The sequence below is a fragment of the Elephas maximus genome, chromosome 4, assembly GCF_024166365.1.
Source record: "Elephas maximus indicus isolate mEleMax1 chromosome 4, mEleMax1 primary haplotype, whole genome shotgun sequence".
In the NCBI taxonomy this organism is placed as follows: domain Eukaryota; kingdom Metazoa; phylum Chordata; class Mammalia; order Proboscidea; family Elephantidae; genus Elephas; species Elephas maximus.
In genome coordinates, this window is record NC_064822.1 from 190,961,569 (window position 1) to 190,986,039 (window position 24,471).

Sequence of the window (24,471 nt, forward strand, 5' to 3'; positions counted from 1 at the left end):
TCCAGCTCAATCAGTCTAATATTATTTCCTAAATCATGTCCTCGATGTCATTCCACAACTCATCTGGTCTTTGATCATTAGTGTTCCATGCATCAAATCTATTCTGGAGAGGGTCTCTGAATTCAGGTGGAATATACTCAAGGTCATACTTTGGCTCTTGTGGACTTGTTATAATTTTCTTCAACTTCAACTTGATCTTGCATATAAGCAATTGATGGCCTGTTCCGTTGTCGGCTCCTGGCCTTGTCTTGATGGATGATACTGAGCTTTTCCATCATCTCTTTCCACAGATGTAGTCCCTTTCACTCCTGTGTATTCCATCCAGTTAGGTCCACGTGTATAGTCACTGTTTATGTTGGTGGAAAAAGGTATTTGCAACGAAGAAGTCATTGGTCTTGCAAAATTCTATCACACAATCTCCAGCATCATTTCTATCACCAACACCATATGTTCCAACTATCAATCCTTCTTGTTTCCAACTTTCGCACTTCAATCTCCAGTAATGATCAGTGCATCCTGATTGCATGTTTGATCAATTTCAGCCAGCAGAAGTTGGTAAAAATCTTCAATTTCTTCATCTTTGGCCTTAGTGGTTGGTGTGTAAATTTGAATAATAGTTGTATTAACTGGCCTTCCTTCTAAAAACCACTGCTGTCGAGCCGATTCTGACTCATAGCGACCCTATAGGACAGAGTAGAACTGCCTCATAGAATTTCCCAAGGAGCGCCTGGCAGATTCGAACTGCCGACCTTTTGGTTAGCAGCCATAGCACTTAACCACTACACCACCAGGGCCGTCCTTCTAGGCATATGGATATTATCCTATCACTGACAGTGTTGTACTTCAGGGGAGATCTTGAAATGCTCTTTTTGATAATGAATGCAATGCCATTCCTCTTCAATTTGTCATTCCTGGCATAGTAGACCATGTGTTTGTCTGATTCAAAATGGCCATCATCAGTCCATTTCAGCTCACTAATGCCTAGTTTATCTATGTTTATGCATTCTATTTCATTTGTGATGATTTACAATTTTCCTAGATTCATACATCATGCATTCCACATTCAAATTATTAATGGATGTTTGTAGCTGTTTCTTCTCATTTTGTGTTGTACCAAATCAGCAAATGAAAGTCCTGAAAGTTTGACTGCATCCATGCCATTAAGATCAACTCTACTTTGAGGTGGCAGCTCTTCCCCAGTTGTCTTTTGAGTGCCTTCCAGCCTGAGGGGCTCAACTTCCAGCACTATGTCAGACAATGTATCATTCAGAAGGTCTTCTCAGGCTAACCTTTTTCAGAAGTAGACCGCCAGGTCCTTCTTCCTAGTCTGTCTTACTCTGGAAGCGCAGCTGAAACCTGTCCGCCATGGGTGACCCTGCTGGTATTTGAATTCTGGTGGCATAGCTTCCAGCATCACAGCCACACACAAGCCCCCACAATACGACAAACTGACAGAGGCATGAGGGCATTAACCTCATAGAAATAGGATTTACAGTACATAAGAAAATCATATCAGATGACAAAATGGTAGACAAAAGCACAATCCTGGGAATCATGGCCTAGCCAAGTTGACACACATTTCTGGGGGACACGATTCAATCCATAACAGCATGGTAGTATGAAGAGACGACCTAAAGGATCCCCTGCATTCCAGACATACTCTTCTTTACCTCCATTATGAAATATCAGTCTGATTTCCTCTTGGTAATCAGGATCAATCACACCAGTCAATATGGTAACTCCCTTCCTTGCCTGTCGATCCAGAGGCATAAGGAGCCCAACGAGCCTAGGTGGAATTCTTAACTTCCAGCTCAATGGAATCAGAAATGTGTCTCCAGGTGGGAGTATTCCTTCCTTTGGAACTAAGACCTCTAGACCTGCAGAGCATAGGGTCACAGGAATAGGATGCAAAATCTTTGTGAGTGGGTTGCTAGGGGTATTAGCAAGTGGTGCCACTACCATTTCCACCTCTTGATTCCTGGACCCCATGAATCCTGGCTACGGGAGAAACGGCACCATATGCTGGATGCTGGTTTAGAGCATATACAGCCTCCTGGAGAACATTGCCCCAAACCTGCAAGATATTGCCACCTAGCTGGCACCACAATTGTGTCTTTAGAAGGCCATTCCCTTGCTCTATCAAGCCAGCTGCTTTAGGATGATGGGGAACATAGTAAGACCAATGAGTTCCATGAGCATGGGCCCATCATTGCACTTCATTTGCTGTGAAGTGAGTCCCTTGATCTGAGACAATGCTGTGTGGGATACCATCATGGTGGATAAGGCAATCTAACAATCCAAGGATGGTAGTTGTGGCAGAAGTGTTGCATACAAGGAAGATATCTTACTTATCTACTAGTGCTATGACAGAAATACCACAAATAGATGGCTTAAAAAGGAGAAATTTATTCTCTCACAGTTCATTGTTGTTTGGTGCCATTGAGTCAGTTCCAACTCATAGCAACCCTATGAACAAAAGAATGAAACACTACCTAGACCTGCGCCATCCTCACAATCGTTGTTATGCTTAAGCCCACTGTTGCAGCCACTGTGTCAATCCATCTCATTAATGGTCTGCCTCTTTTTTACTGACACTCTACCAAGCATGATGTCCTTCTTCAGGGACTGATCCCTCCTGACAACATGTCCAAAGTATGTGAGATACAGTCTCACCATCCTTGCTTCTAAGAAGCATTCTAGTTGTACTTCTTCCAAAACAATTTGTTCATTCTTTTGGCAGTCCATGGTTATTCAATATTCTTCTCCAACACCACAATTCAAAGGTGTCAATTCTTCTTTAGTCTTCTTTATTCATCTCCATCTTTCACATGCATAGGAGGTGATTGAAAACACCATGGCTTGAGTCAGGCGCACCTTAGTCTTCAAGGTGACATCTTCACTTTTCAACACTTTAAGGAGATCTTTTGCAGCAGATTTGCCCAAGGCAATGCGTCTTTTGATTTCTTGACTGCTGCTTCCATGGGTGTTGACTGTGGATCCAAGTAAAATGAAATCCTTGACAATTTCAATCTTTTCCCTGTTTATCATGATGTTGCTTATTGGCCCAGTTGTGAGGATTTTTGTTTTATGTTGAGGTGTAATCCATACTGAAGGCTGTGGTCTTTGATTTTCATCAGTAAATGCTTCAAGTCCTCTTCACTCTTCAGCAAGCAAGGTTGTGTCATCTGCATAACACAGGCTGGTAATGAGTCTTCCTCCAATCCTGATGACCCACTGGTCTTCATATAGTCTAGCTTCTTGGATTATTTGCTAAGCATACATGTTGAATAGGTGTGGTGAAAGGATACAACCCTGACCAAACCTTTCTTGATTTTAAACCACGTAGTATCCCCTTGTTCTGTTCGAAAGACTGTCTCTTGATTCCCATACAGGTTCCTCATGAGCACAATTAAGTGTTCTGGAATTCCCATTCTTTGCAATGTTATCCATAATAGGTATGATCCACACAGTCCAATGCCTTTGCACAGTCAATAAAACATAGGTAAACATCTTTCTGGTATCCTCTGTTTTCAGCCAGGATCCATCTGACACCAGCAATGATATCCCTGGTTCCATGTCCTCTTCTGAATCCGGCTTGAATTTCTGGCAGTTCCCTGTCCATATACTGCTGCAGGCGGTTTCAAATGATCTTCAGCAAAATTTTACTTGTGTGTGATATTAATGACATAGTTTGATAATTTGGTCCTGTAGGGTTGCTATGAGTAGGAATTGACTTGACAGCAATGGTTTTTTTTTTTTAAAAACTCGATGTTTAACTTTTTGATGAACCACTAAACTGTTTTCCACAGCAGCTGCACCATTTTATATTCCCACCAGTAGTGTGTGAGGGACGGTTCCTAGTTCTCCATATCTTCGTCAACACTTTATATTTTCCATTTCTGTTTTTATTGTAGCCATCCTAGTGGGTCAACAGTAGTACCTCATTATGGCTTTGATTTGCATTTCCCTCATGATGAATGACGTCAAACATCTTTTTATGTGTTTGCTAGCTATTTGTATGTTTCCTTTGGAGAAATGCCTATTCAATTTTTAAATTAAAAATTAAATTTTTTTTTTTTGCCAGTTTTTAATTTGGACTTTTTCTTTTTGTTGCTGAGTTGTAAGAGTTCTTCATTTACTCTGGATGTTGTTGTTGATATGTAATTTGCAAGTATTTTCTCCCGTTCTGTAGGTTGTCTTTCCATTTTCTGGATAGTGTCCTTTGATGCACAAAACTTTTTTTTATTTTGATTAAGTCCAATTTATCTACTTTTTCTTGTGTTGCTCATGCTTATGGTGTCATATCCAAGAATCCTTTGCCAAACCCAAGGTCATGAAGATTTACCCCTACGTTTTCTTCTAAGAGTTTTATGGTTTTAGCTCTTATGCAAGACAAATAATATTTTAATGCAATATTTTTGAAAATCAAAATTAATGCAAAAAATCCATTATTTGATGAACAAGATATCACCGTTATAAACGAGGACGGGATGGGCCCTGGAGTCACTGGACTCACCTCCCCGTGCGCCTTAGTGTCTGGCCTGGAGGGTGGGGTGGGGAGAGCAGACCAGGCTAGAGTGGGTTTGTGGCTGATGGCAGAACTCCAGTTAGAGGGTGAAACTGATGCTGCAGGAAGGGGCAGTAATACATCCCCGGCAAAGTCCTCGAGAAGACAGAGGGGGTGGGGCCCAGGACACCGGCCGGATAACACAGTAAAGCGGGGCCCACGAGAGGCTGGACAAAAATGTCATCTCTGAGTGTGTGTGTGGCTTCCGAGTGGGAGACTACATAAAAATTAGAAGTGCCCGTTGTCTCAGGGCTCCCCTGCCTCCCTAGGGACTCTGAGTGTGGCCGTGTCCCAAAAGGGTCCCAGGCAAGGAGGGTCCCCTGGGCGAGGGGCAAGACCGGGCAGGGTAGTAGGCGCGGTCCACGACCTTGCCCATACCCCCAGATCCCCCAGGCCCGCAGCCTGGTTCTCCTGCCCGGAATCCTAATCTGATACGGAAGGAAGGCGCGCACATGAGGGGTTCACATCGGAGCAGACCTTTGGGCCGGGTCTGGCTTCCCGCAGGCCCTAGGAGAGCCCGCGGCCCCTCCCCGAGCGTCCCCTGGGCTAAGGGGTGGAGGCACCGGAGTTTTCTCCGCCTGGGGCTCGGGGCGGGCCCGTGTCCCCGGGCTACCGCTGTGGTGTGTCGGATCCCGACCAGTGAACGAGGCGGGCACGGCTGCCCCGCCCCTCGGGCCCAGCTTCCCCGGAGAGCCGCGGCGGCGCGGGAGCAGAACTCCAGGACCTGACCTGCAGCAGCGCCATGGCCGCGCTCGCGTCGCTGCGGGACTGCCAGGTACGCACGGCCCCGCTCCTCCGCGCTCCCCGTGCCCTGCGCGCCCCAGGTCAGACCTAGGGCGCGAACCGAAGACCTGGCTGGGGCGCGCGGAGGCCGGGGGCGCGCGGCGGGGCTCGAGTTTCGGCCAAGGGCGCACGGGCGCCCCCGCGAACGCACACCGGAGGAACCGGAAGGCCTTCCTGTGGGCCCCACCGGGGAAACCAGCAGGGTCTCCCAGAAGCTCAGCTTAGTAACCACGGCTTGGCGCTGGTCATTTGAGAGGGCCCAAGTCTCCTGCGTCACCCGACCAGAGCTGCGCCCATTTTGCACATGAGGAGGAGGGAGGTCAGAGGACCGAGGGCAGGGAGACTTGTTCGTGGCCACACAATCAATACTCGACCCAAGTGGCCGCCCTCTACGCCATTACCAGCGGGCCTCTGGTGGCCATTACCTTGCCTAATTCCTATAATGTCCAGGTGTTTCATGGACAGATTTAAAGGTCTCAGTGGGTCTGAGAGGAATTTATCTTGGTGGATAGCAGTGCACCGCGTGCCCGACGCATGGAGAGGCCAGCCTCCCACCTCCCTGCCCCCTTTAGACTTCCTTGTGGTCCGGGGAGGTGACCGGTGTCCACATCATCACGACCAGCAGCTCCCATCTCCTAAAGGGCTCTTTCTGGCACAGACGCCCGTGGTCGCCCCATTCGGTCCTCATGAACCCCGTTTTACAGAGAGGGCAGGCAGGGTCTGAGCACCAGGGTCTTGCCAGAGGGCACACAGCTTTTGGAGGCTGCAGGGATTCGAACTGAGATCTGCCCCAGCAGGGCTCAGCTCTGTCTGGTTGGCACTGTGGTTGTGAAATCTGGGTCCAGTGCCTGCCCATGAGGTCTCATCAGACTGAAACCCACTCCTGCACAACTGTTGGGTGTGGGGGGGGGGCGGATTGCGGGTTGGTGTTGCGTGTATTTGTTTGAAAGGACCACGTGGAATAAGGCCCAATATTTGGTCTTGCTCCATTCGTGTTGCTCCGTCTAGGCGTGGAAGGATGCTGGGCTACCACTCTCCACCACAAGTAATGAGGCCTGCAAGCTGTTTGATGCCACCCTGACCCAGGTACGCTCACCAAGAGAAGTGGCGGCCTTTATAAAGCACTTGGTTTGTTACTAGGAGTCCTAGGAGCGCAGTGGTTAAGCGCTGGGCTGCAAACTGAAAGGTCGATGGTTAGAATCTATCAGCTGCTCTGCGGGAGAAAGATGTGGCAGTCTGCTTACGTAAAGATTACAGCCTTGGAAACCCTATGGGCAGCTCTACCCTGTCCTGTTGGGTTGCTATGAGTTAGCATGAACTTGACAGCAGCAGGTTGGTTTGTCACATGACAGCGTCCTCAGTTGAGCGGCAGCACACTCTTCCAGCCTGTGCATACTGTCTGGCGTGTCCATGTCTCCATTGTCATCTCAGCCTGCGTTGGCACATGGGTTCTCTGAGTCTCTGTGCCAGCTCACCTGTACCTTGTTAGAGTACATGTGCTTATTCTGTGTGGGTGTAGCCCATGAAGCTGCAAGGGCACATGTGACCACCCAATACACTACTACGGTGTTGGGAATTGCTTTTTAATATGCAAAAAAAGACGAGAAGCAAATAACGATAAAACCCGTGAAAGCTAGGACCTGTGTAAGGGGAAACCTGTCAGAGAAGGAAAACGCAAATATTTTCCACTAAAAGGAGAGAGAGAAAAGTGGTAAGGCTGCCTGCTGTCAAAGGCAGAAAACTGAGACCCGGAAAAACAAGGCAGTCCCGTCAAGTTCAAGCTCTCACAGCTTTCACTTTACGCAGAAATGGTGATGAGATTAAGGGTTTTGTCTTTCAGCTTTTGTTTCTCTTTCCAGTGTCCTACGGTGGATGTTTATTATTATTATTTTTTTTTTTTAAAGGAATGACTAGCAAGTAGCATATTTGTCTCCCAGGACTGCAATAAAAAAAAAATCATAAACTGGGTGGGTTGTAAGAACAGAAATTTATTTCTCCACAGTTCTAGAGGCTAGGAGTCGGGTTCAGGGCATTAGCAGGGCCATGTTCCCTCGGTCACTCTAGGGGAAGAGCCTCCTTTGTGTCTCCCAGCTTTGGGTAGCCGCAGGCGTTTGTTGGCCTTCGTTGGCCTGTAGATGCATCTTGACATGGCCTCTTCGCCCTGTGACATCATTACTGTGTCTGTTCTCCCACTTATGTGGGATCAGGCCCACCCTACCCCAGTATGACCCGTGTTAACTGCTGACACCTACAAAGACCCTATATCCAAACAAGGCCACCTTCCACAGTACCGGGGTCAGGACTTCAACATATCTTTCTGGGGGACACAACTTAATCCATAACAAGTAGCAATGCCCCCACTGCAGTACCTGATTTCAAGGGCCCCTTAGGGCTGGAGAGGAGCCCTGGTGGTGCAGTGGTTGAGAGCTACGACTGCCAACCAAAGGCCGGCAGTTCGAATCCACCAGCTGCTCCTTGGAAACCCTGTGGGGCAGTTCTACTCTGTCCTGTAGAGTCACTATGAGTGGGAATCAGTCTGACGGCAATGGGTTTTTTAGTTATATGGCTGAAGAAGCTGACATCGTGTAGCAGCTTTCCTGTCAGAAGGAACCTTCCTTTTGATGTTTCCTTCCTTTGAAATTATGCTTAGTCCTGTATGCATTTAATCGCTTCATGTAAGATCAACCAGGTTATGGTTTCTTTGGGTTAGAGTCCAGAGAAGACTCAGTGTTCCAGAAAGAAAGTCTAGATTTAGTTACATGCCTTAATTAACATAAATGAAGGAATCCCTGAGGACAGCCGTGTTCTGCCTTTTTATTTCAGTATGTCAAGTGGACCAATGACAAGAGTCTTGGTGGCCTTGATGGCTGCCTGTCAAAGCTCAAAGAAGCAGACCCGACCTTCAGTGAGTAACGGCTTTCCTGGGTCAGGAGCCCAGTTTCATGGACCCAGTCCCTCTCTCGTTCCCTGACCACAGGGACCCAGTTGGGCTGGGGTGGGGAGGACCGACTGCCACAGAGGCTGGCAGCCCAGGCAGGGGGTGGAGGCCTGCACATGAGCAGTGGGTGTGGAGAGGCCAGCACAGGGCACCAGGCTCCAGTCAGTGGTGCCAGTGTGCCCCAGCTTCAGGTTGGTGGCCCCAGTGTAGGGCCTGGGAGAAAGGCTGATGAAGGGGGCAGGGCAGCAGGAACCCCCCCGCCAACTGCTGAGGGCAGGAGGCTCTTACTAAGTGGGCAGAGACAGAAGTGGCCTATTGGGGAGAGCCAGTAGCTGAGGTTCTGAGCAGACACCAAGCCCCAGGTCAGAAGCTGGGTCCTAGGTCTTAGTCCTGGGCTAACAACTGAGTTCCAAACCCCAGCGTACACCTTCTCTCTGTCACGGTGAGGGCCAGGAAGCCCAGGTAGAGCCTGGAGCCTTTACAAGGCTGTGGTCAGGGCCTCAGGGCCTCCACCCTGAACAGCATCCAGTCAGCATCCCTGGCCAGGCCCTGTGCCTGTCCTTGTGACAGTACCAGCTGGTGAGGGAAACCCAGGCCAGGAGCCCACAGGCAGCTCCTAACCAGCCCACCTGGGGGAGGGGGTGCTCCCCAGATGCTCTGATTGTGGAACTACCTGTGAAGTCCAGGATGCTTTGGGGTGGCTGCTCCCTCCACTGTGCAGTAAGGGCAAAGGCCATGTGATGGGCTGTGGGCAGAGGGCGCAGGTGACAACCCTTTCCACTTCACTGTACCCCGTGGAACATGGGTTGTTGATATCACACATGAGGCCAGGTGTGGGCCGGACCATCCAAATCCCCAGCTGTTTCCCACCCTCCCACCAGCAATGGGCCATGTCATCGCCAACGGCCTCCTGCTGATTGGCACCGGGACCTCTGTGAGGTTGGACCCAGAGCTGGCCCAGGCCCTGAAGACGATGGTGGAGATGTCAGAAGCCCAGCCGCTGACGCAGCGAGAGCGGCTGCATGTGTCTGCAGTGGAGATGTTCGCTGAGGGGTGAGAAGCCTCCTGGGGCCAGGCTGGCATGGGGGCCACGCTGCCTGATGCCACAGGTCACCCCACCCCCAACAGGAAGGGGGCCGGGAGGGATTCTCCTCCTGCCTCATGGGTTATGTCCTGCCTGCCACTTTATTCTGGTGATTGTCCAATGAGGAGGCTGTTGGTCAGGGTTCCCAATTAAGCATTCAAAGTAGCTTGTTTTGTTTCACTAAATAAATTGGTTATTATTTCCATTACACAAATAACAGAGCCACATCACAGAATTATCTCAGATAGAACCAAAAACCAAACCCATTGCCGTCGAGTTGATTCCAAATCACAGAGACCCTACAGGACAGAGTAGAGCTGCCCCAAGGCACAGCGGGTGGATTTGAACTGGCGACTTTTTGGTTAGCAGCCAAGGGAACTGATTTTTTTTTTTAACCAACTCAGTGGAAATCGTGACACTGCCAAGACACGATGCCACTCACCCTGCCGTGTGCGTGAACCGTGTATTCAGTGCCGCTGAGATATCTCTTTGGCCTTGCAGGAACTTTCTGAAAGCCTGTGATCTATGGGAACAGATTCTCCGGGACCACCCGACAGACATGTTGGCCCTGAAATTTTCCCATGATGCCTATTTTTACCTGGGCTTCCAAGAACAGATGCGAGATTCCGTTGCTCGGGTTTACCCATTCTGGACACCTGACATACCCCTGAGCAGGTGGGCAGCAGCTGGAAATCACATCATTTCCATTTCTTTCTTTCGTAATAATTTATTTTATTTTGTTGTTGTTGAAAATGTACACAACAGAACATACCCCAATTCAACCGTTCCTTCGTGTACAATTCAGTGACACTGATCACAGTCTTCGAGTTGTGCAGCCGTCCTCACCCTCCTTTCCTGAGTTGTTCCTCCCCCAGTAACGTAAGCTCACTGCCCGCGAAGCTTCCTGTCTGATCTTTCCAGCTGCCGTTGTTCATTTGATCCCACATAGATAGATCTTAAAAGAGCGTAATGCTCAAGGCCCACATTCTTTATTAGTTAAGCTAAGCTATTGTTCGGTTTTAAGGCGATTTCAGGGGAATTTTTGGTTTAAGGTTTAAAGATTATCTCAGGGCAGTAGTTTCCGGGGTCATATCTACTACTTTTTTTTTTTTTTTTTTTTTTAATTGTGCTTTAAGTGAAAGTTTACAAATCAAGTCAGTCTCTCGTACAAAAATTTATGTATTCCTAATTGCTCTCCCCCTAATGAGACAGCACACTCCTTCCCTCCACTCTCTTTTTGTGTCCATTCCACCAGCATCTGACCTCCTCGGCCTTCTCATCTCCCCTCCAGATAGGAGATGCCAACATAGTCTCATGTGTCTACTTGATCCAAGAAGCTCATTCTCCACCAGCATCTTTTTCTATCCCATTGTCCAGTCCAATCCCTGTCTGAAAGGTTGGCTTTGGGCATGGTTCCGTACCTACTTCTTAACCTCTCTCCTCTATGCTAAAAACTTAAGATTCCTCGGCCCCACCCTGAAAACATGGTGTCTCTCTTGGCGTCACCATTAAGCTCTATCCTGCGTTCTTTCCCACGTCACAGCTTCATTCTTGAAAGGAACTCTTCTGCTTCTACTTTTTTAAAAATATTGTGCTTTAGGTGAAGTTTAACAGAGCAAAATAGTTTCCCATTCAACAATTTGTACACAGGGTGTTCCAAGACATTGGTCACAGTCCCCTCAATGTGTCATCACTCTCCCCACTTCCCCCATGGGTTCCCCATTATGTTTCTGTTTTCCTACCCCTTCCTGCCTTCTCATCTTTGCTTTTGGGCAGATTTTGCCCTTTGGTCCCATATAATCAACCGTTCTAAGGAGCTCATTTCTCTCAGGTGTTATTTATTTTGTAGGCCTGTCTATCATTTGGCTGAAAGGTAGTCTCCAGAAATGGCTTCAATTCCACTTTAGAAGGGTGTCTTAGGGCCATAGTCTCCAGGGTTCCTTCAGTCTCTATCAGACCAGTAAGTCTGGTCTTTTATATGAATTTGATCTTTGTTCTACATTTTTCTCCTGGTCCGTCCAGGATCCTCTGTTGTGATCCTGGTCAGAGCAGCTGGTAGTGGAAGCTGGGCACCATCTAGTTCTTCTGGGCAGCAGGGCACCATCTAATTCTTCTGGTCTTGGAGTCACGTAGGCCGTGGTTACTGTGATTTGTTAGTCCTTTAGACTAATTCTGCCCTTAAATCTTCGATTTTCTTCACTCTCCCTTGCTCCGGATGAGATGAGACCAATAGTTGTATCTCAGATGGCCACTTGCAAGCTTTTAAGACCCCAGACGCTACTCACAAAAGTAGGATGTCTTTATGAACTATGTTGTACCAATTGACAGAGATGTCCCCTGAGTCTATGGTCCTCAGCCTTCAAGCCTAGTAACTTCACCCCACGAGGTGTTTGGTTATGTCTAGGACGTTTCAATGACTATGCTCCTGTGTGTTCTAGTGTCTATTTTAATAGACACGCGGCACCTACAAATGTGTATGTAGTACTACCTGCAACCCGACCTGTATCTGCAGGTGGGTGTGTTGCCTTGCACCCTCCACTCCACTTTAGCATACTTCTCTACCTCTACACCCATTCGTGGGCTATTTGTTAATACTGTTGCTGTTTCCTCTATTTCTTTTAATTCCATTTTTCTCAGCGAGGAAAGATGACTAGGAATATAAAATGCAAAGTACGTTGATATTGGATTTTACCTGAAATTTTGCCAAAGAGGCCTTTGTATATTTTTGCATCATTTCATTATATTTTGTAAATAACGAAACCATAATTGCTATTACAGGCAGTTCCTGGGTTACAAAAACCTGACTTACGTACAACCCATAGTTACAAGCCAACCCCGTAAAGCCAATTACGTTAAAAACTCGAGGGGCCGACAGTGGTTTGTAATAACAAACGGGTGCCACTTTGCAACACGCATCAAAACATTGTTATTAGCATTATTGCTGTATTATCATGTTAAAGATGTCTTAGTGTATCTGGAAGTACTTCTTTAATGTTTTACACACATAGAAAGGTATACTATATACTAAGACAAACATTGACTGACCTTAGATATGAACCATACCTAACTGTTCCGACTTGAAAATTCGACATAGACACATTTAGGAACGGAGCTCATTGGAAATCCCATGACTGCCTGTACCTTCATGAAAAGGCTCCAGCTTCTTCGCCTCATCTCCACCCCAGCCTGTGAATTAGGCAGCACTGTGACGTGTCAGTCACGACAGGATAGTTTCTGCTGCATGATAAGCAGCCCCCAAAGCTGATTCTCCAAAGCTCATTACAACCCAAGTTTCTCACTCACGCTCATGGCGTCTCCACCACAGGAGGGCTGGGGGCTCAGCGCCCCCGGCCATATCTCCCTCCAGCTCCCCGCTGATGAAGCAGCTGTTCTCTGGCCATGGCCATTGCTAAGGCAGAGAGAAAGGAGAGCCCCTGGGGGACTGGTTAAGTGCTACGGCTGTTAACCAAGAGGTTTTCAGTTCAAATCCGCCAGGTGCTCCTTGGAAACTCTACGGGGCAGTTCTACCCTGTCCTATAGGGTCACTATGAGTCGGAATCGACTCGATGGCAGTGGGTTGGGGGACTCACAGTGACAATTAAGTGCTCAGAGTAAAAGGAATATCTTCCCACTCCCTAGTGACTGGTCAGACTGGTCACCTGACGACCAGGAAGGCACTTCTGTGTGGGCTCAGGAATAGAGAGAGAACTGGGCTGCTTGTGACCAGCTCTCATGACCACCACACTTTATTACCTTCATTGAGTTCTCATATAGGTTTGTTGTCAGATGCATTAATAGACTCAAGAGCCTGATAGTACCTGGCACACAGTACGCACCGGTCAGTGCTTAAATGTTGACAATTAAATGACCCCAGTAAGCACTCAACCTCCACCCGTCTGTCAGTTTGTCGTACTGCGGTGGCTTGCGTGTTGCTGTGATGCCGGAAGCTATACTCCTGTTATTTCCAATACCAGCAGGGGTCACCCATGGTGGCCAGGTTTCAGCGGAGCTTCCAAACTAAGATAAGCTATGAATAAAGCCCAGGTGACCTACTTCGGGAAATTAGCCAGTGAAAACCTTACGTTTTGCAACAGGATATCTGACTTGCTTGTTTTGGACGTGTTGTCAGGAGGGATCCATCGCTGAGGAGGATTTCGTGTGTGGTGAAGTAGAGGGCCAGTGAGGGCGGGGGAGACCCTCGGTGAGATGGACTGGCATGGTAGCTGCAACGGTGGGCTCGAACATGCTGGTGATTGTGAGGATGACACAGGGCCGGGCAGCGTTTCATTCCGTTGTACATAATGTCGCCATGAGTTGGAGTCCCTAGGGAGACACAGTGCCTGGCTAGGGTATGTGAGGGCCGAACAGTCCCAGGCCATCTTATTTGTTTATTTCTGGAAAGGTTTTATTATATTACCTGGGGCGAGGATACAGCAGATGAGGACAGAGGCACGCACAGTCCTTGGCAGCTGCCTCCTCAAGACGGCCAGGGCATTCCTCAGCTCCTCTCACTTCCTCTTGGCATGGATGTGTTGCCCTCACCCTTTCTCAGTGAACCTGAGGGCCTGCTTGAACTTGGAGACCTTGAGCAGCTCAGTGGTGCGCTGGTCATAGGGCGTGAAGCTGCACACCTTCCGGATTGTGTCCCACGTGAATGTGGGGCTTGTTCAGGTTCTTGGTCACGTTGTAGCCCTTGTTGAGGCCCACGGCCATGGGGCAGCAGTGCACAGCCATGGCTGCTATTCTTCAATGGCTGCTGTAGCGGAAAAAAAAAACAAAAACGTTGTTATCGAGTCAATTCCAACTCATAGCAACCCAATAGGACAGAGTAGAACTGCCCCATAGGGTTTCCAAGGAGTGGCTTGTGGATCACTAACTGCTGACCTTTCAGTTAGCAGTACACCATCAGGGTTTCTGCTGCAGCAGAAGGCGTTTTATTTATTTCTTAACACAAATCCACCCTGTCGATTTTCTTTTTAGACTTGATTTTTTAGAACAGCTTTCGGTTTACGGAAGAACTGCACAGACAGTACAGAGAGTTCTCGTGTACCTGCTCTGTCCTGGCACGCAGCCTCTGCTGGTATTAACACCTGGCGCTCCTGTGGTTTGTTTGTTGCAACGGGTGGGCCAACACTGACACGTTGTTATCAGCTGAAGCCCCTGGCTTACACTGGGATCGCTCTGTGCTGTACAGTCCTGTGGGCTTTGCCAAATGCACCATGTTGTGTGTTCCCCATTACAGTGTCACAGAATAGCTTCACAACCTAAAAATCTCCCATGCGCCATTTTTTTTTTTTTTTAAAAAGCTATTTCTTCTCTGTTCTTAGCTATGTGAAAGGCATTTATTCGTTTGGCTTGATGGAAACCAACTTCTATGATCAGGCGGAAAAGCTCGCCAAGGAGGTAAGTGGGCCCTTCCTGAGCTGCCCAGTCCTCCAGGGAGTAGCCGTCCGGGTGGGGCAGAGAATGCGAGGGTCCTCCCAATGTGGGGCAGAGACTGGGCCTGTTGGTATGTGACTCCAGCAAGTTCCTTCCTCCTCTGGACCTTGTTTCTTCAGAGTTATAGGGAGGGCTCTCCCCGCCCCATGGTAATAGTGGTAGCTGCCACTTGTCGAGGGCTTGCTGTGTGCCCACGGTTCACCCCGTGGCCTTCCCATTGTCCTCAGAGCCGCATGGCACAGCAAACAGGTGACATGGAAAACACGTGGTGCGGCAAACACGTGATCTGGCCAACACATTTCATGGCAAACAGTGTAACTATCCACAGTGGCTGGTGAGGAAGATGAGGCTTAGGGAAGTCACATACCCTTCACTGAGGGTTGCACAAAGTAGCAACCATGGGATTCCACCTAGCTCCGTCTGTCTCCAAATTCCAGCTTTGTGCTCTGGGAAAGGAACTTTGTAGATGGAGAAGCGCATGTGAACATGGGTTCTCCCTCCTTGAACTCCACGTTTCTAGGCATGACTGACAATACCAGGCCTCCAGGGAGTGGAGTGATAATTCCGGTTGGATCTGACCGGGTGTCCTCCCCGAGTGGATAGGGGCCTGTTCCTGGACCACCACCACTGTCAGAAGGGACAAAGCTCATGGAGAACATGTTGTTAGGTGCTGTTGAGTCGATTCCCACCCATAGTGACCCCAGATGACAGAGTAGAACTGCCTCATAGGGTTTCCTAGGCCGTAATCTTTATGGGAGCAGACACCAAGTCTTTTCTCTCGTGGAGTTGCTGGGTGGGTTCAGATCACCAGCCTTTCAGTTAGCAGTCAAATGTTTAACCGTTGCACCACCAGAGCCCCATCACAGAGGACATAGCAGTGGTACAGACGTCAGGGTTGAGTTTGCCACGGGCGCAGGGGTGTGTGGCTCATGTGGCCAGCAGCGGGACCACTGGCAGGCTGTGCTAGCAGGCCTGGGGGCAGGAGTCCTGTGCAGCCCACTGCTGTGGAGTCTCAAGCCCCTGAACTGCTGCTCCTCCAGCCCCTCTTCTCAAAGAGGCGGAAACGGTGGCTCAGAGAGGGCATCATGTAGAAAGGGCAATACCAGCTCCTGTGCTGGCTGGCTGCTGGGCACGTTATATACACCCGCTCTCGTCCACACACCTCTGCCAGCAAGCTGTTCACCTCTGGTTGCTTAGAGGAGGGGCTGAGGCGCAGAGCTAGGCCAGAGCTGCCCAAGCCCCACGGCTCAGAGGTGGTGGAGCTGGGGTTCTCAGGAGCCCGGGACCCTGCCCTTGAAGCTGCCTGGACTAGAACCAATTTCCCAGCATCCTGGCCAGTGCTCTTCCCTTAGACCTGGCTGAAGGTAGCCCCCAGTCTTCTCCCCAGGAGTCCATACCCTCTGGGGTCCACAGGGCCCATGGGGTCTGTGAAGACTGCTTTGATTACAGAGATGGAGCCCAGACTCAAGGTGTAGGGTGGTGAGTTTTTTGCTTTAGCCAGAAATCAGGGCTGGGAGTCTGCACAGCTTCCTGATGCCCTGGGTCTGCACCACTGCCCGGGGCAGCCTCAGCCGGGTCGCTGCAGAGCACTGCTGCTGGGCCCTTGCTTGAGTGATGTTCACTGGCCACCTGCAGGCTGGCAGGATGGCCCGAGAGCTCTGGACAAGGGTCTGTCTGGTGACAGATGTGGCAGGCCCTCCCCCGAGGGCACAGACCTGCCTTGTGGGGAGCAAGAAGTGGTGGAATGGGATCCCCTGCCCCACTTGATACCCCTCTCTCCTGCTATCCGCCCTCCTGCCAGTGGCCGCACTCTGACCACAACACCAGCGCTGTCATGGGCAGTTACTGGGCAAGAATACCCAGGTGGTGACGGTGGCCACACAGGCTCTGGGGCAGCAGGAGGGGGCTTTACCTGGTCTGTTGGGGTCTGGTCGGCCTCCCGGTGGTGGCAGTGCTGGGGACAGTATCTGCACACTGGGCAGGTGAGCCCAGGCTGGCTAGGGCAGGGAGCAGAGTGGGCACGGCCTGTTCTGGAGAGGCTGAGGCTGGGGCTGGGGTAGGGCACCTGGAGCAAAGGCCTGAGAGGGCTTGCTTGGGCTGCAGGTGGGCGGGGCAGGGCACCTGGAGCAGAGGCCAGGTAGGGCTAGGGTGGACTCGCTGGGCCCTGTAAGCTAGTCAGGGCCTTTGGACTTTGCTTCAGAAGCTCTAAGGCTCTAAGGGAGGGAGGAGGCTGGTTAGCAACCTGTCAGAGAAGCCAGGGACCTAGGGCAGGGCTGTGGGACCTGGTGGGTGGTCCTACGCTCTGACCTAACCCTCCACCTCTGTGGGAACGCCAGCCTTGCCAGTGAATCCCCGCAGGCTGGGCTGTGCCCTGCAGTCTCTGCAAAGTGTTCTGTCCCTGAATGCCCGGCACCACCCCCGTCCCGTGGGTGCCAGGGGCAGGTTATCCAATATCCAAGGTGAGCACGGCGCTTACCTTGCTCACCAGGTCATCTGTAATGAACAGTTTCACATGTGGTGAAACCCATGTGAAACTGTTCACTACAGATTAGTTAGTAAGCACGAATAAGCCTATGCTTACCTTGCTTACTGGGTCATCCGTCCCCGTCAGGACTGTAAATTTGAAAAGAGGCTTTGATTTTGCAGGAAGGTGCTGTCAGGTTAGGAGAGAGACAGATGCCAGCCACATCTAGAAGCAGAATCTTTGATGCAGTAAAAAAAAAAAAAAATGTGAAATTGTTCACTGCAGATGAGCTGATAAGCAAGGTAAGCACCGTGCTTACCTCGCCTATTGGATAAGCTGCGCCTCTGATGGGCCTCACAGACCCACCCATCTCCCGGTCCCCCATGAGCTGGGCAAGCAGGGGTGGGGCCGGGAAAACGGGGTGCTGGGTCAGCCTTCACCTAAACCTCCCGCAGGGGCCAGGCCAGGGCAAGGAGCTTGGACCTTCCAGGCTCTGCTTCTGTGAAAGGTGTGGGGAGATTGAGGCAGGGGTGGCGGGTCACGTGATGTGGTTGGGGGACATGTGTTCAAGAGGACCGTCCACTTACGGGCTGGCCCCAGAGCCTCTCGGAGCCTCAGGCCACACTCTGCCTGGCGATCGGTAGATGCTTGGTAGACACCTGGTAAACATGTGATGGGCAGATGAGTGAGGAACGATGCCTCCACAAGGTGGAGTCCCTGTCCTGCCTGCCTCCAGGGGCTGCTCTAAGGCTCCTGGCAGGTGAGCATGTGCTATGATTAATACTGTAGTAACCCTGTCAGGACAGCTTTTTCTGAGCCAGGAAAAGGCACGTGTGTGGCCATTCCAGGCGTGTTAGCAGGAAGAAACAGCAAGAGCCGTCGGAGTACTTGATGGTCTGCACCTCGTTTATCTGCGCAGCGTCCACTTCTTCTCTGCGGCAGCCCCTGAGGGAAGGTGTCATCAGTGGTCCTTCTAGGGGGCGATGCTGAGGCTCGGAGAGCCTGAGCAGGATGTTGGTGACTCAGCTGTACCCAGGAGGCAGGGCCAAGGGGATGACTCTGCTGCCATCCAGCTTTGTAACTTAATCTCACTCGGCCTCAGTTTCCTCATCTGTGAAATGGGCAGTGACACCTACCTTGGTGGTTGGGATCAGTGGCGGTTCAGTGGTAGAATTCTTGCCTTCCACATGGGAGGCCCAGGTTCGAAACCTGTCCAGTGCACCTCATCCACGGCCACCACCCGTCTGTCCGTGGAGGCTTGTGTGTTGCTATGATGCTGAAGAGGTTTCAGGGGAGCCTCCACGCTAAGACAGACTAGGAGGAAGGGCGGGATCCACTTCCAGATATCAGCCAGTGAAAGCTCTATGGATCACAGCTGTCTTACCTGCAAACAATCATGGGGATGGTACAGGACCAGGAAGCGTTTCATTCCGTTGTGTGTGGGATTGCCATGAGTTGGGGGCCCACTGACAGCAGCTAACAACACCACCTACCTTGGCAGCATCCTGGGACTTGTGCGTGAATCCAGCACGCGCTAGGCACATGGTGAACCGTGAATGGGCCGCTCATTGGGCTGGTAATTGTTTTGTCATTGTATTGTTGGCATGGGGGCCCTGGTGGTACAGTGGTTAAGTGTTATGGCTGCTAAGCAAAAGGTCGGCAGTTCGAATTCACCAGCCACTGCTTGGAAACCCTGTGGGGCTGTTCTACTCTGTCCTGTAGAGTCGCTGTGCTTTGGAATCGACTTGGCAACGAGTTTGGTTTTTTTGGTTTTTGTTGTTGGAATGGTCATTGTTGTGAGTTAGAGCCCGATCCTTGAGCGTGCTCACCCCTGACACTCACCCTGGAGCCCCTGTATAACACCTGACTAATCCTTGTCGCCGCCGCTCATTCTCCACCCCGCCACCCCACAGGCTTTGTCTCTTAACCCGACGGACACGTGGTCGGTGCACACCATAGCCCACATCCACGAAATGAAAGCAGAAATCAAGGATGGATTGGAATTCATGCAGCGCTCAGAACCCAACTGGAAGGTACGATTCTTGGGGCTGGGACGCCTGTCCAGAAAAACCCGTTCGTCATCTTGGCTAAGCTGAGGCTTTTTGGACGGGAATTACAGGGTACAGTTTAGTCCTTGGGGCAAGTGTTTAGCGTGGAGGTGCTTCTTCCATGCCACAGCCTCCTCTGGAGCCCCCCAGCCCCCCACTGCCTGCCAGCATTTTGCAGGTGGTTCTAGAATTGGTCTTGGCCTGAAGGCGTAGGGCTGTAAAAGGAATGGATTAGAAAATTCCCAGGGAAACAAGGGCCAAGCACAGGTGAGAGCTGTCAGGGCCCTGAGCTGCCACTTCGGTCACCAGCCAGTGGGCTCCACCCTGGAAGCCTGGGTGGCCCCCCTAGGACTGCGGTGACAGATCACCGCAAACTGTGGGGCTTAGAACAACAGGCATTTGTTGTCAGGCAGCTCTGGAGGCCAGAGGTCCAAACACAGGATGCCGGAGGGCCCGGGCCTCTCTGAAGGCCCTAGGGGAAGAGCCTTCCTTGCCTCTTGCAGCTTCTGGTGGTTCCTGGCCACCCCTGGCGTTCGTTGGCTTGCGGCTGCATCATTCCAACTCTGTCATCACTGTTTGTCTGTGTCTTCTCTTTAATAAGGACAGCCCTCATGGGATTAGGACCCTGCTCCAGGGTGACCTCACCTTAGCTGATAACATTTGCAAATACCCTTTTTCCAAACAAGGTCACGTTCACAGGTTTGGAGCTAGGACTTCAGCACATCTTCTGAAGGACACATAACAAACCGTGCACCAGGGAGTGGCCCTTAGGGGGCTCATAGCCCAGCAGGGCAGTGAGTGGGGTGATGTCTGCAGGCTGCTGTATGGGCAGTTGGGGCCCATGTGGAGGGGGAGCTGGAGCCATCCAGACCCTACTGCCCTCCCAGGCCCTCTGCTGTGGCCTGGCCTTGCTGTGGCCTCCGATTTCCCCCTCATGGCGGCTGCCTTCACCCAGCCAGCTGTCAGCTTGCTGCCCCTTCAGGCACCCCCCACCCTGGTGGTGATGGCCCTCCTGACTGTGTGTGTGCCCATGTCCCCATGCTTGCCTCTGGCACAGAGCTGACCACCTGTCCAGGTGCAGCCTACTTCCAAGTCCTTCTCTCTCAATGGTGGGCTCTGTCTCCAGGGCCTGGCTCCAAGCGGCAGGGCTCCGTGGTGGGAGCAAGTACAGCAGGAGAGACCTGGAACAGGCCGGGAGTGGAGGAACCAGCCTGGGCACCAGGGTCCTTCCAAGCAGCTCCCTGGCCCAGAACGTTTCCAGTGCATGTGATTCACAAGAAGGCAGGTCCCAGGGACTTCTCTGGAAGTGGTGTTGGGTAAAGCAGGGCCAGGAGGAAGAGAGCTTTTGAGAAGTATAGTTCCATGAGGTTCACGCTCCCATCTCCCTGAGGATCCCAGACACGAGCCTGGAGAGGCACTGGGGCCCAGGCGTTTGTCCAGCTCCTCTCTTCCTCCCTCCTGTGCACACCCCCTCCCCCCGCCTCCGTCTGCCCTGACACTTTCACAAGCCAGGCCCTGGGGGACACTGCGAACACAGGGTACTATTATTTGTATCAGGAGCCGGCGGGGCAGGTGGAGGGGCAGTGTGGCCTAGTCTCCTGGCTGGAGACAGGGGCCTTTCCCAGGCTGCACCAAGGAGTGGGGAAAGGGGCAGCCCAGCCAGGGCCACATTCCTGAGCCAAAACACTGTGATTTTAGGGGAATTTGAGAAACCTGAGTTTGAGGCCTGGCTCTACCCTGTGGCAAAATCCCAATTCCTCTGAGCCCTAGTTTCCTCATTTGTAAAATGGCCATGTGACAACTGTGACATCCTTGGCCCCAGTGAGTGCCTATTGGTATTAGCACCAAGGCCAGCTGGGTCATCTCTGAGTGGACCCTCGTCCTCTGCTGTCTGTGTCTGTCCCTGCCTTGGCTCTCGGCAGCCTTTGCCTGGCTGGGTAGCCTGGGGGCAGACAGAGTGGCCTCAGGCTCCCTGTCCTCCACCTACACTGCCCTGGGCGTGCAGGTACAGATGCAGAGCCAGCAATGCTCTAGACCCTGCCCCAGGCCTGTGCCAGCCCTAGGCATCCCATGGAGGGTCCAGCCCAGACTTCCCTGTCCTCGCTGAGTGACCAACCTCCAGCAGGATGGGACACAATGGGGGATGTGAGAGCCCAGAAAAGACATCGAACCCAACCCAGTTTGTGGGGGAAGTGGTCAGGGAAGGCTTCCCGGAGGAGGGCAACATCTAAGCAGAGCATTAAAGGACGTGTAGGAGTTTACGAGATGCAGAAGGAGGAGTTGGAGGGTCTTCTTGCAGAGGGCCTGCTCCAGCAAAGCTGCCAAGCCTACGATGGCCTTGTGGGGAGAGGAGAGCCAGGCGGTTTGGTACAGGATGGGCACGGGGTGTGAGGAGGCTGAAGGAGTTGTCAAGTCCTTTTGTCAGGCTGAGGAGGAGCCATCTGCAGTGAGCCTTCTAGAAGGAAAATGTGTGCGTTCCCTGGGACTGCTGTAACAAAAACCAATGATCTAGGTGCCTTAACATAACAAACTTTTTGTCTGGAGGCCAGAAGTCTGAAACCAAGGTGTTGGGAGGGCCTTGTTCTCTCTAGGCTCTAGGAGAGAGTCCTTCCTTGCCCCTTCTGTCTTCTGGTTGTCCTAGGTGTTCCTGGCTTGTGGCTGCATCGCTCCAGTCTCCACCTCTGTCTTCGCATGGCCTTCTCCCTTGTCTCTCTGTGTCTGTGTGTCTCCTCTTTTTTAAGGACCCCACTCATATTGGATCAGGACCCACCCTACTGCAGTATGACCTCACAGTAACCTAACTGGTAACATCTTCAAGGACTCCATTTCCAAATAAGGTCACATTCACAGGTAGAGGTATTAGGACTTTATCTTAGTTATCTAGGGCTGCTCTAACAGAAAGACCCCAAGTGGATGGCTTTAACAAACAGAAGTTTATTCTTTCGCAGTCTAGGAGGCTAGAAGTCTGAATTCAGGGTGCCAGCTCCAGGGGAAGGCCTTCTTTCTCTGTCTGCTCTGGGGGAAGGTCCTTGTCATCAGTCTTTCCCTGGTCTAGGAACTTCTCAGTGCAGGGACCCTAGGTCCAAAGGACATGCTGTTCTCCTGGCTCTACTTTTTTGTTGGTAGGAGGTCCCTCTGACTCTCTGCTGGCTCCTTTCTTTTATGTCTCAAAAGAGATTGTCTTAAGACACAACCTAATCTTGTAGATTGAGTCCTGCCTCCTTAACATCATAGAGGTAGGATTTATAACACATAGGAAAATTGCATCAGATGACAAAACGGTGGACAACCACACAATACTGGGAATCATTGCCTAGCCAAGTCGACACACGTTTTGAGGGGACACCATTCAATCCCTGACAGACTTCAGCATATCTTTTCTTAAAATAATATTTTATTGTGTTTTTGGTGAAAGTTTACACAGCAAATGAGGTTCCCGTTTGACAATTTCTACACAAATTGTTCAGTGACATTAGCTTGGTTTTTCACAATGTGTCGACATTTTCTTTGTTTTCTGGTTGTTTCGTTTCCAGTACTCTAGTTTCCCTGCCCCGTTATCTTCTCATCTTTGCTTTAGAGTAAATGTGGACTTTTTGGTCTCATATAGATGGTTTTTTAGTAGAGCACTGTACTTATGGCTAATATCCTTTATTTTGTGTGCCAGTCTATTATTTCACTAAAAGATGGCCTCAGGGATAGTTTCACTTCAGGGTTTAAATAGTATCTCAAGGCCATAGTCCCAGGGAGTCCTCTAGTCTCAATTTGTCCAGTTAAGTCTAGACTTATTAAGAATTTGAGTTCTATTCCATGTTTTTCTCCTGTTCTATCAGGGTCCATCTTTTGTGCTTTGATCAGAACAGTTGGTAGTGGTAGGTGGGCATCATCTAGTTCTTCTGGTCTCAGGGTAGGTGAGGCTGTGGCTCATGTAGGCTATCAGCCCGGTAGACTGGTTTCTTCTCTGAGACTCCAGTTTCCGTCTTTCTCTTTTGCGCCAGATGAGTAGAGACCAATAGTTATATCTTAGTCAACATATCTTTTTAGGGGACACAATTCAACCCATAATAAAAGGGCTGTTCAGGGCAGGCCCTTGGACAGAGATAGGCCTGGGCCAGAATGGCATCCCCTCTTCTGGAGGCTGCCGCCAGAGCCTAATATGAGCCCAGCCCCAAGTGGGTATCTATATGTCTGTGGCTCCTGGGTCCCCCTGGTCTTGTCCAAGCACCCTGTTTGGCACACAAGGGGTGCGGTGACCAGTGTGGAATACATCTTTATTCGTCATCTCCACTTTACACGCAGGGAGGATGGAGGTGAGGAACCGAAAGACCTTCCTCCCTATGGACCCAGTGCGCCCACTGTCTGGCTCTGGGGCTAAAGTTGTCAACCTCTCTTAGCCTCAGTTTCCTCCTTGGTATATCCAGGAGTAATAATCGTTGTCTCTCAGAGCAGGTGCTGGGTAGATTTTCTTTTCCTCCGTTCTCAAAGATGACAGGTTCCACATTAGCACAGAGCTACATTCGGTAGGAGGAGCCCTGGTGGCGCAAACAGTTACGCCCTCAGCTGTTAGCTGCAAGGTTGGTGGTTGGAACCCACCCAGCAGCTCCGTGGGAGAAAGACCTGACAATCTGCTCCCGTAAAGATTACAGCCTAGGAATCCCTACGGGGCAGTTCTGCTCTGTCACAGGGGCCCGCTATGAGTCGGAATCGACCCCACAGCACCCAACAGTGATATCCAGTAGGCAAATCCGTAGACACAGAAGGAGGTTGGTGGTGGCCAGGCGCTGGGAGGAGCGGGGGATGGGGAGTGACCTCTGATGGGCACTGGGTCTCCTCTGGGGTGATGAGAATAGAGGTGGTGGTTGCACAATATCGTGAATGTACTAAATCCCACTGAATCGTTCACTTCAAAATGGTTCTTTTATGTTATGTAACTCTGACCGCAATTAAAAAAAAAAAAAGAAAAAGCACGTTCGTTTTTTCTCGGGCTGTCAGGTTTTCCTCTCATTTCCTCATTGTTTCCCCAGGACTCTGACATGCTGGCCTGTCATAATTACTGGCACTGGGCTTTATATCTGATTGAAAAGGTAAGATGGTCTGTGCCGTGTAACCCGATGACGAAGTCCAGAGAAGGGGACCGTTTTCTCCCTTCTG

General features: G+C 50.7%; 1 protein-coding gene and 1 pseudogene across 1 annotated transcript in view; one reads left to right on the forward strand and one right to left on the reverse strand.

Moving 5' to 3' along the window:
- The first annotated feature begins 5,122 nt into the window (after positions 1-5,122).
- The window catches only part of TTC38 (tetratricopeptide repeat domain 38), a 28,268-nt gene continuing 8,919 nt past the window's right edge, over positions 5,123-24,471 (forward strand). The window contains exons 1-8 of the mRNA XM_049884683.1: positions 5,123-5,342; positions 6,359-6,436; positions 8,174-8,255; positions 9,170-9,341; positions 9,874-10,047; positions 14,700-14,775; positions 19,189-19,308; positions 24,345-24,404. Of these exons, the coding sequence (XP_049740640.1) occupies positions 5,310-5,342; positions 6,359-6,436; positions 8,174-8,255; positions 9,170-9,341; positions 9,874-10,047; positions 14,700-14,775; positions 19,189-19,308; positions 24,345-24,404 (795 nt within the window). The 5' untranslated portion in view covers positions 5,123-5,309. The remainder of the gene's footprint in view (positions 5,343-6,358; positions 6,437-8,173; positions 8,256-9,169; positions 9,342-9,873; positions 10,048-14,699; positions 14,776-19,188; positions 19,309-24,344; positions 24,405-24,471) is intronic.
- LOC126074810 (60S ribosomal protein L36-like) lies at positions 12,473-14,106 on the reverse strand (annotated as a pseudogene).